The 12,686-nt window shown below is 36.2% G+C and overlaps 1 protein-coding gene across 1 annotated transcript; it reads right to left on the bottom strand.

Annotated features, from left to right (window-relative positions):
- Positions 1-1,993: 1,993 nt before the first annotated feature.
- On the bottom strand, positions 1,994-11,639 carry LOC105058429 (probable pectin methyltransferase QUA2). Its single transcript, XM_029268466.2, is given in 8 exon segments — positions 1,994-2,537; positions 5,297-5,435; positions 6,331-6,634; positions 6,789-6,958; positions 7,051-7,273; positions 9,505-9,745; positions 11,512-11,537; positions 11,540-11,639. Coding segments are annotated over 8 exon segments (1,359 nt in total). The 3' UTR covers positions 1,994-2,381.
- Between the last annotated feature and the right edge of the window lie 1,047 nt (positions 11,640-12,686).

Genomic DNA, 12,686 nt, shown 5'->3' with positions numbered 1-12,686 from the left:
AAAATCTCATAATAGAAAGCTGCCTCTCCTTTGTTTTGGCTGCTTTTTCCCCTCTCCACCTTCCTCCCTTAGCCCTTCCAGCCTTGTAAAAAAGGTACCACAGATAAAAAGAGAGTCAGATGTTCAACTGTATTACCTGAACACATCGAACTCAATCTAGCTCAACTATCTTTCGAGTTTAAACTGTTATTTTAAGGTCTCAAGTCACATTTCTGGTCAACCATGTAATCTTCGTGTTAATTGATGAAAGTTCTTTCCTTTTTTTACTTATTTCCCCCCGATAACTGAAGCAAATAAGTAGAAACATCAGTTACTGCATGCAGGACCAATAACACACACACACACACACACACACACACAAAAAGAAAAAACACCCAATCAAATCAACAGTAGGAACACCACATCGCTTCAATACCACTACCATATGTTTCAATTAAAATGACCCAATGCGCAGGTACTTGGATGATACTCAAATTTTTCCTGATAAGATAGTTGATACTATAGTTGAAAATGAACTACCCTCTAAGGATGGGTATTATGAATAACTGCTGCTAGCTAATTTTATCTTTATAGGAACATGAAAGAAAAAAGTAATGACAGCTAGCTGTGATTTGAGGTTGGTGATCTTTAGACACTAAAATCCTGTATTTGTAAATGAACTAACTTATCAGCAGAGTTGATATGATAGCTTTAAGTATCCCAGTGGGTTGCACTAAGACCTCTAATTTATACCAAATCCCTCTGACCAAATGGCTGGAGTCTGGAGAACCATTCATGTGCATGAAATGGAACACCCTAGTATCTTACATGTAAAGTTACCATAAAAGGTGAATCTCTTAATGTTTGGAGGTATGCCAGACTAAGATTTGCGGTCTCGATAGGACCCATACTGATACAATTTTGTTACAATATCGCTATATAGTATGGTAAGAGATGATGAGATATACCAAGCATCAGTACAATAAAAGACTGTATGACGATTCGGGATTGATATGATACTGTATATCCAGTATGGTATGATACTAACCGATACGACAAATCTTGTATCACAAAACATTATTTATTATCTTCAAGCTCCGGGATAAATAATTTTATGACTTCTTATCTATGTTGTGTCATATACTCCAAGAAGGAGAATGTCAAGGTGGGAAAGAAAGGCATCCACAACAATTGAGACTTTTGAAGCAACAAGAAAAACAATTGAGACTGGCAAATATAGCTGCCCATTGCCGCAGCAATCTCCCAAAAGGAAAATAGCTGCAGGCACCTATTGCACCTGGGAACACTAAAATATCTGAGACTGGTAAATAAATTTCTTCTCTTTCTAGTAGTAAAAGAATTTCTTTAGTCATTTATCATTTTGATGGAAGATTCTGACTGTACTAGTAAAGGAACTTAGAAGCACAATAATTTAGTAAGCCAGAATAGTAGCGAACAGACTTTCCATGAGAAAGGAGAGACTTAAGTAGGTTATCTGTATGCAACTTAGTCTTCATCAACTAAGACAACCATCAAAATGGGCCAGATATATAGCAGAAAACTTGGTATAAGTACAATGGTAGGTCGAGCAGATTATTACAGAGGCCACCAATATAACATCAACCTTTTAGGGACTAAACTTGATTAGAAAACACAATGAGGCGAATTGACTAGATGACCTGTTTCCAGAACAATGATAATCAGCGAAATTTATGGCTAATCCAGTGGCTACCTGTTTGCTTATGTACAACTTGAGTGGTTGGATTAATTAAAATATGAAATGTTAGGCATGGCAAGAAAACTAATATATGAGAGCAATGAGATAAGCACTAAAGTTACGCACATAACATGGTGTGACAATTGATGAGGCTGACAGCTTCCAGAGGAATATAAAAGGCATTATGTGCCCACTCATGATTTATCTCAAAAAAAAAATAGCATTGAAGGATTCAGATGGTGAACTGAGATAAGCAGTAGTGCAGAACAAAAGTACAAATAGAAGACGAAGAACAGCTTAAAGGAAAAATATGATGGAGAAAATTTTATAAACTTGATGCATTAATAGAAACCCATATATATTGCAGCATCATTCCTTTATCCGGTTTTGCTCCTGACAATGTGATAACTTTCACAGCTCCATCTTTATATCCTAATCATGAACTTTAACATGGAAAATTTAACCTACCCTATGCTCTCCAACATGCATTTGCCTAATTACAAAGCCCTACGGACACCTTGCGGTTCCACAGGAGTAGAAGATCGTATTGGTAGAAGAAATTTTTTTTTGGCTCCTTTTGTATTCCAACTCCCTGATGCTCCTTTTCTTGACAGGGAATTTATGCCAACCACCATAAACAAATAACAAATATCATATCGATGTGGGACTCGGTAAATCATATTCATTATTGTTGCTTCCTGAAGAAGACCTTCTGACAGACCAGGAGCTTCTCATCACTGTTACCATCAAATTCCATCATGCGGATATCCCACTTTAGCTTTGTTATTACAGATCTGGCTGCTTCAATAAGAGGAGCTGTATCACGAAGTATCACCCAGCCCTGCATGTGTATCAATATTATCAGTTAATGCAAGTTCTACAAGGGCATTCACAAGTTGTAGAAGCTAAACAATGCTATCAACATGGATGTTTAAAATGAACATGTAGTTTTTTGGAGAATTTGGCCAGCAAAAGAATAAATCATGTTCTCCAATTACTGAGGCTGCTGGGGGCTAAGACATTTTGCATAAGAAATTGGGGAAAGAAAAGAAGCATTAGTAACCTCCATAAGTCAGTCTAAAACTTCAACTAGCCACAGTGAAAAAGAAAAAGATCTGAGAGATGCAATTGCTTGAAATTGAATCAGAGTGACAAGTAACATTGAACCTTTTCCGAGAGCTATTAGTTTTCTGAGAAGTACACAAATACTAGATGGACCTTCATGAACCTTATTGTAGAGTGAAGCATTCATTAATTATTAACAATTCATCCCAAAAAAGAAAAAGGAAAAGAAAACAATCACCAAGAGATCTGACTCCCAAAAAGACAACTGCAAGCAGTCATCAGAAGATTTAAACTTTTTGTTTCTTATCCCCTTTCAACAATTATTATGGACTGGAAAAAATGACCAGGTGGCATCTTGCCCTGATATGTGAGCAGACATCTTATTTATAATCAATTTTGACATGACAAGAGATTGACAGCATGGGGCCAAAATTTTATAGTGGTTATTCGTATGCTTATAGGGAAATGGAGTGTAAAGAGGCCAGACAACTAGTGAATTCCCTGCTGATATGGCAAAAACTTTGGATTAACTTGGCATATTGTTCCTCTGCAACACAAATGAAAAGAGGACAACAAGCGGTTTCAGGAAGTAGGAAGTAATTTCTAAACCATTATACACAAGTGCAGGAAACTCCACCTTGATGGATTACAGGCTTGATCCTTATTTAGCTGCAGCCAACTAAATTCAATTTCAAAAGAATATGGTCCTTTATTCACTGTGAATTATAAGTTCTTGTGATCAACATGCTTTTTTTTTTTTTTTTTTTTTGCGTTAACTTGTAATGGAGGAGTTTGACAAAGAGGAAGATGAAGAAATTCAAGACAGACATGAGTATTGAGATAAAAGAAGACCCCCTCCTGAAACAAGTGTTCTGTCCCAATACACCAGTCATGATCTTCCAAATCTGATACTAAACATTTGCAACACACTTTCTAGAAAAGTGTAGTCTCTCCCAGCAAAAGAACGGACTATGAGCAGGATATATGTACAGAGATTTGGCAATACAGGTTTGCATGATTACGATAATGTTTTCCTGCATATATATGCTTAGCATCTTAGAGGCCATTTATAAGCGAACAAATATTTGATGTATCATTTTTGTTCTTTCATGTACATGACAAGTTCTATTCGTTTCTTATTTTTCTTCTTATTTATTACCCAGGAAATAAAAGGCTTCAGCATTTATAGCAATGTAATCACACAAGTCAACTTCTGCTATACATAACAAAGGACTGGAAGGTAGGTAAATGCAAATTTAAAAAGGAAAGAGAGATGCAACAGTATCAAATTTTAAGTGAGTCTGTTGATACCAGAATAAGCCATATTATGTGAAATAAAGATACAAACTATACATAAGTGTAAAAAATTAGCATTAAAGGTAAGTGTTGAATCTGAGGTTTGAGATATCATGAAGGAGAGTTAGCATACTACAGATATATGGTTTTGAATGTTAGTCTGACGTAAAAGGGCTATGAATGGTTCCACAAAAAATATAGGAGAACTATGAATGTTTTCGAACGGTCTTCTTCAGGAAGTGTTTCTGTAAACTCAGAGTTGCTGGATGATTTATAATCCTCTTCTTTTTTTTATTAATTATTATTATTGCTGCATGGTAATATGACACAAGTATAAGTTTTACGAGGAAATAATAAGAGCAGTTATTTTGTATGATACAAACTTGAATAATGAGGAGCCATGCTGGAAAGATGGACATATTACAGATGAGAATTCTGAAAAAGTTGTGATGCAAAAGCAGAAATGACATATCTAGATGCTCTAATCATACATCTGTTGCAAAATTAGACATGATAGATCATGGAGGTATAGTTGAAATATTTTAATTTTGAGCAATCAAATATATTTCTTGGTCACAATTTTATGACTCAGGTACCTACGGTAATGATGTGGGAACAGGAGGGGTAAGTGAAAGGAAAATTGACTGAAGCTATAAACAGAGCATTCAACAAAGCGCTTCCTGATTAAACGACATGGCCATCAACAGAATCCAATGGAGAAATTAGATTTATATCCTGGCAAATGATTGGAATGTTGGTTATGACTACTCTGGCAAGTTCTGTTTTTAACTTTTTCACAAATGGAACTTCTGTTTTTGGCTCAAGAATGCAGAAAAACATTATTTGTTAGATAATTCGTTAAGATCTTTTTTCCCACGTGAACAACAGTAATAAATATAGGATCTTCACCATGAATTATAGCAAGGCAACAATCAAAATTCACAGAGATCAAAGTTTTGTTTAAAAAGTTTATTGTGGATTGCACCAATTGCCTTCCCATTCAAAGGTATGGTTATTCATGCAGCACAGACAATCATGCACAATGAAAATATTTTACATTGGCAAATAGTTATCTAGTTGAAATGCCAGCTTAAGAAGTCATTTTCAGCTAAAGTGCCTGGTTGCGAGAACTTTGTGACATGAAGGTTGCAGCAAACAACCGTATGCATACTGATTATCAACCAACAAAAGGAGAAAAAAAAAAAAAAGATGAAGCTTGAAATTTTAATATATACATACCTCTGGTCGTAGTATGCGATCAATCTCCAAGAATATGTCAAGCATGGAGCATCTATGCTTCTGATGAAATTCAAGTGATAGCAATCCATCAGCATGCACCATATCATAAGTTCTCGGATATGTTGGAAATGCTTCACACCTAATTAAAGATAGTCATATGTTTATGAATAATATGGAAAACAAATTAATAGAATAGATGGAATTAAGACATGATGAAAAAAACTAATGGAACCCATTGACTCTTTCGAACAAGCATGCAAGGTGGCATGAATATTATTTTCTAAAAATCTATTTAAATGCTCAATATTATGGCATAATTGAGTTAAGAAACTTGATTCTAGAAACATGTAGCATCTATAGAAAGATTAGATCTAATGATACTCAAAACTAACAAGCTATCTTTCTGGGATGACTTTGAACGAATAATTTAAAACTCAAAAGTTGCACAAAGATGTCAGGTGAAAATAAATTTAAAGTTTTGAAGCAACCAGACCGGGAGAAGATGAGAAGACTAGGTCCAACAATTCCCTCTAAGATGAAATGGCAGGGATTATAAACTGATTATTCTACAGATATGTATTAAGAAACAACAGCAAGAGTTTTTAATTGTGCTTTGAATATTATCCAGCATAAACTGAATGCATGCATGTGCTTTGAATATCATCCGGCATAAACTAAATGCATGCAACTTCCATTAACAGATGCTCTACAGGAAAGATGGCAACAAACTGAATGTCATCCAGCATAAACTAAATGAGTGCAAGTTCCATTGAAAGATGCTCTACAGGAAAGATGGCAACAAGTGCACGAGGGAATCGGGCAAAAGGGAGGGAGAGACGGGGGTGAAGTTGGGGTGCAGGGTGGAGAAAGTTGCAATAGGATTTCTGTTAAACATTTTTTTCATGCAAAAGATAAGGTGATAAATGCTGGAGAACCAGCAATCAGATTATGCATCATCCACAGGGAGGTATCTGTATGAGACAGCAAAAAGCTAGCAGAACATATTACTAGTGGGTTGAAGCGGTCATACATACCAATCATGCTGAACACCAATAAATCCCCTATCGAAAATGAGAGGAAGATAGTTAGGGCCACTTGTAGGCACCACATTCATCACCCACACAGATTTTCGAGCATCTAATAAAGCGGCATTAAAACCACCAAATCGAGCATTCATGTCTAGCACATTTCTGACCATGTTGAAAGGTGGGGCAGGATCTTCATCACCAGGTCTCTTTGGATGATCTGAGAATATTAAAGGTGAGAGAAGAGACCAATAATTATGAACCAAAGATTTCCAGTTTGCAGCATCCTCAGAAAAGTATTCTGTGCGTACACCTGGTGAAGCAAAACAATGTTAATATATGCTAAACAGTCATGCAGATATGAATGATGGTTTAAATTTCATTACTGAAAATTAGTATCGACCAATCGCATATAGACATGAAGAATAGTTACATTCCTTTTTCTTTTTCTAAATAATATATCATACCATGCACATCAAGTTCAGTAAAATTCAACTGAGCCTGATAAGGCCAGGGTGTACGATATTCAATGGGAATCCAACGCTGACTTCTGGTTCCCGCTATGCATGGATTGAGTGGTTGGTAATATGGGGATTCAATATCATGGCTTCTATCACAGACTGCAGGTCCAGATTTCCTATAAAATGAATGTTATATTGTGATAAATCAGGACTATTCATTGATTGTGTACTAACAGAATGACAGAGAACATGGATATAGACTGCATACCTAGAACTGTAACACTTCTTTTTACTGGTCTTTTTCCACACAATTGTTTCATCTTGTTGTGACAACATATCCCAACACAGATTTTCAGCAAAATCACGAATTAATGTCAACTTCTTTTGGTTCTCTTTGTCACGTTGAGATCTATGAGTATTCATAAGTGAAGTCCAGACAAAATAACCCCCAGGCCTCAAAAGTCTGTCAACTTCAGCCAAGAAAATACCATCTGCAACAAAATAATGAACAGCATGTCGGATATTGACATAAAATAAGTAAATTAAATTGGCCTGCCATGCATAAGAAAGGCAAAAAGGCTTGCGATGTTGTACCGGGATTTTAGTAAAAGGAATAACAATAGATCAAGTCTAAAACATCAGGAGTATATGCATTTCTTTGTATCTTGACATAGTTTATTGCCCCAGTATGAAAAATCAAATTCAATTTACTTATAAGAATCTCTGCTGCATTCAAAAGAAAAGAAAAGAACACATCAATATCAACCCATTATTTTCAGAGTGTAGAACACAAAAGAAAGCTTGCAATTTTTGAGATGGTAAAGTAAATCCATTACTATAAATTAAAATTTAAGCATATTGAGTTTACTTTCTTTTCCACATTATATCCATTAAAATAAGCTGTCAAAAAATCAACTCTCCTCTATGACAACTGCTGAGGGATCCACGCCTCATGCAATTTACATACTTTGGGAAGCATAATACACCAAGACATAACACACCATCATTCAGTTTCATTCTTTATCTTCTTCTTTGAACTTCTGATTAACTATTTACATCTTCTTAATAATTATTTCTTTAATAATATCATCTTTGCTAAAATGATACATATAAAGAGTATTTACAATCCACTAGGTCTACAGGTCATATATGGTTACATGACATGAATTAACAACAAATCTAATCAAGTATTAGGGGTCAACTATATTTTCCACTGAAGCTCTATTTAGTTCTACATGCATGTGCTTTTAATATTTTCAAGATTCTTTCTCACAACTACCATCATTTTTCAAAGGCCTTTCCCTCTCATTTCTTGACATAAGATAGACATCCAAGTTACCGTCCTACTGCAGCCTCAAATGTTCACTTCACATGACCATACCAAAGTTGCTTGATTCAGTCATTTTATGCAATTAGAGAAGGTCTAATGCAACCTCTCATGTACACACCTGTAAACTATTCTTCCTTGCTAAGACACTTCAACAGCATTTTCATATCTGCTTTGTTCAATCTTATGTGATTATATCCTCATTTCAACACATGTAACACTGTGACTTTAATAAAAAATTAAGGTCTCAGTTCATACTTAAGTGGACAAATGTTTATGATTCTCCATGTTTTCTCTCTTAAAAGCAAGGAGAAAATGCGGGGCGGGGTGGGGGTTGGGGGTGTGTGGGTGGGGGTTGTGGGGGGGCCGGTGGGGGAATGGTCAACTTGATATAGGACATGCAGCGGCTTTCCTATTCATCAATAAAGGATGGGTGGCGGTTTTTCTTCGCCTCCCTTTTCTTCACACAAAAAAAAAAGATTCTCCATGTTTTCTATCTAATGTTATAGCGATGTGCACTTTCTTCACTATAGCGATGGAAGAATTGTTATGAAACAAGCAGTTTGAGACATGTTATTGGACCTTTCAAGGCCCAAATGAACAAACAATTGAGATGTAAAAAAGGATTGTTAAAAGGATAAAAGTACAATGCTACAATATCTTATGAAGCAAAACTAAGAACAGAAAATGATATCCATGTATTTCGATGTGGGCTATGGTGACATCGTGCCCAGTGCCCATCATCCTAGAATAGTGGGGTAAAGTCCTAAACAATGTTGCTGTCACCAAAAAGGAAAAACTATAGAAATTAATATGAGTTCAAATATACGCAATTATACAAGCAAGAAGCTTTTGGGTCATTCAAATGTCTAATTAACGATGAAAGTTCATATATGCAATCATTCCAAGCTGAGAAAACCACCTCTGTGCGCTTATTCATTTGTGATACATGTTTAAGTTCCTATAAACAGTTTGTGGCAATTAGCATAACAAACATGGTACATTGTACTGATCATGCAGCACTGATTTTCATTGCCTATTTATGCTGATAAAAAACCAACATATTATGGAAACAATTGGACAACTAGAATGTTCCCTGTTATAATGCATTTACTCATTGTAAAATAATGCTCCAGGAAAAGGTTAAGAAAAAATTGAGCACATCAGCTTAAAAATCTACAAAAGAATTTGTTATCACTATTCCTCTGCTTGTATGATTGAGCAGTTGTTTAAAGATGCACGATTTTTAGTTCATTATCACATTCACTTACAATAAGAAATACTGGTCCTATTATCAGAGCTTCTGGAATCCAGATACAGGATTAAAGATAAAGTAAAACAATAACAATTCAAGGTAATTCTCAAATTGAGCAATTTTGATCAATTAATAGTTACCATTTTTCTCCCACTCAATCCCACATCTTGCACAGTGCAACATATCAAAGGAAAGATATGGGTATGGCAACTGTTTTGATGCAAATGAGCCAATCATAGCAGGAATGCCCCTCTCAAGAGTGAGTTGAACTTGACTACCAGTGGCCTCATAGTGAGCAATGCACAAGGTCAGCAGCTGCTTTGAGAAAAGATGTGCTCCAAAGCTACCAAATCCGCACCCTATATCCAGGACAGTTCTTACCTGATACATTAGAGTCAGATATAGGACATAAGTTATATCCAAATAGACAGATTAGAACAGAGATGAACCATCACTACTATAACTATAGCCAACAACCACTATCTCTATCAAATAAAATTTTTTAACAAACAAAAATCTGGATGCAGAGGTTGATGATGATTGCTTATGAGATTCATAAAACTGTTTTGAGCATTTCTCTTGAGAAGAAGAAACTAATTAGTGTGAAACAAAAAATAATGATCAGAATGAAGAAGTATTTTGCATGAATGTGCAGGCAGACTTTATCTCAGCCAGGCGAAAGAACAAAATACACGAAGTTTCTTTCCAGTCTAAGTTAAACAAAATCAAGTTTGCAAATGACTTTTTCTAATATACAGCGATCACAATAATCGACATAGGTCAGCCAACTTATCTTGAAGTGCACCAACATGATATGACTGGTTGACAAAAAAAAAGCAAATGATATCAAACTATATAATGATAATTATATTGATATTACCATAGACATAAACAACAAGCCTTATTATATAAATTTGGAACCGGTAAATGGATATTAGGACATAAGTGGTTCTTATTTAACACAAAGAAATATATGGAAGCTCACAAAAACATGCAAGAGTCATGCAAGAGATCATTGGTTATCTAACAGTAGCAGTACTTGTATATATCAATATTCTGACATATCCATACAACTTGTTATCAAGTCATATAACTTCAGGCTCAGAACTGAATGAAAAGGGAAAATCATATCATTTGGACAAGAAAGGGCAAAATTTGGATCTCTTGAATATGATATCAGAAAATTTTAAAACAAGGTGTCAGGGGAACTTTGAAAGAAGTGCAATATAGGGAAGAAATGAGCAGAATTCAAAAAAGAAAGAAAGAAAGAAATGTTTTCCATGTGTTAGATAAATAAGATTTTTCCCTAAAAACAACAAAAATAACTTTTTCCCATGAGATGAAAATAAAATAAATTTTTCGATAAGCTAAAGGTTGTATGACAATGATTTTATTCTACTAAGCTTCTTAGACATAGGCAACATTATGATATAATCAACTGTCAAACTCAAGGCCAGAAGGACTTTCAAGTTAATGCTGTATTCAAGGTTTATTTTCACCCAGACATCAAAATCTTCTAAGAAACAAAAGCTTCATATCAATAACATGGCAACGCCAATGACATCAAGGATATGCTAATTTGGAATACCTTGAATACTAAAAACAACATAAATACAATAACTCATAGCAACAGAAAGTTTAATTTGAAGAAAATCTGCGAGGATGGATTAAATTACATGAACTATGCAGCTGGAATTGAAATCCATTTTAAAAAAGCATAAATAAATGCACAATGAAACAGTTCCTTCTAAGTGTTGAAAGTGGCGGTGATCTGTAATGAAGGGGAAAATATCATTATGATCTATTATCCAGAAGGCATGAATTCTACACAGTATGCACCAAATTGAGATTTTAAAGAACAGCCCTTGAGGATTCACCAAATTAGATATACTATCCTTTTCATATGCTAGCCTCCTTTTAGAAACAGCATCACTGAACATGGTTCTCTTACAGTCTTGTATAAAATATATTCTGTATTATACCGAAAAAAGAACCAACAGCAACTGTTAAGCATGTTTTATATTCATGAATATCGTATGCTTCATTGTTTCCTTTACATCACTTTCTCCAATTCTAAGTATGTGAAAAATAAATTAGCTTTTAGTAAAGAATAAATAGTTAGAGGTGATGAGCAAAATTGTACTCACCCCAGCTTCATTGAAATTAGATTCATTCCTCAGCCAATCATCTCAGCTATTTGATGTGAGTAGTCTTCCACTCCATCAACCATAAGGGAGTCAGAGCGGAAAGAGATCTGCTCTTCTTCCACCATCATTCTAAATCACACAGCTTAAAAATCACATAAATTGAACAGAAACACAAGATTAAACCAATCTAGTATGGAAAAACAAACAAAACTTTTACCTCTTGGTTAAGCTCCCAGAGGAGAATTCTTGCCCAGTGATTTTCACATTCTCCTTCCAAATGAAGTCTCTCCCACTTGGCCACCTAAGAGGAATTTTATAATTCCTTGGTGGCAGAATCAAACAGCCTCTATCCCTTGCAGACTCTTGAACACATAGACGCTCATGTTCAATAGGGGTGTCATGATCTCCCAAATCCAAACTCTCTGAGATATTGTAGTAACATGGGACATAGTTCTCATACTCCAGTGGGCAGAATTCCAACTCCTTCGACCTTGTTTTGCCAAGTGACAGCGCTCCAATATCCGATAAGTCGGCAACAAGCTGCTCCTGGAGCCGCCGGTAGCCATTATAAATGTTGTGGCGAGAGGAGGTGGAAATGGAGATAGCCCAGTAGAGTGATCCCGAGAGTGCAATGATGGTGACGATGAGCAGAGCCAGCTTAAGAAGCAACAATGTCAGGCTTGGCCGGCTTCTCGCTACCCTCCCCGGACTAGTGGCCTCGTGACCAAATCCATTCTCCAAAGAATCCTTCACCTGGCAATTCTGATCAAACTGGTCATGGCCGCCGCCGCCGCCGCTGGCCCGTCCACCACCAGACAGCCCACGATAGAGCGGCCTCGTCATCGCCCCTCTTGCCTGCCCCAATGGGAATTCAACAAAATCCATGATCAAAAACTCATCTGGCACTATAAGACCTCAAACAAATCCAGAGACCGAAAAGGCCAAGTTTTTCTCTTCCTACGATCAAAACAGGGAGAGTGGCTAAACGCGCAGTGGCGAGATCGGAGAAAGGGGGCATGGAGAAAGAGGTTTGCTTGGCCATGCAACCAGGGCACAGTTAATAGCCAACAAATGGTCCCCATGTACCTCATTCCACGGCACAAGAGGGGAAAAGAGGGAACTTTTTCAAAAGGGGGATTCTCCTACAGCAGTTCCAGTTCAGTGATGTACAGAGC

The sequence above is a fragment of the Elaeis guineensis genome, chromosome 15 (genome assembly GCF_000442705.2).
Source record: "Elaeis guineensis isolate ETL-2024a chromosome 15, EG11, whole genome shotgun sequence".
Lineage (NCBI taxonomy): Eukaryota > Viridiplantae > Streptophyta > Magnoliopsida > Arecales > Arecaceae > Elaeis > Elaeis guineensis.
Note: the sequence above shows the minus strand (reverse complement) of the source record. Positions and strands in the feature narration are given on the sequence as shown.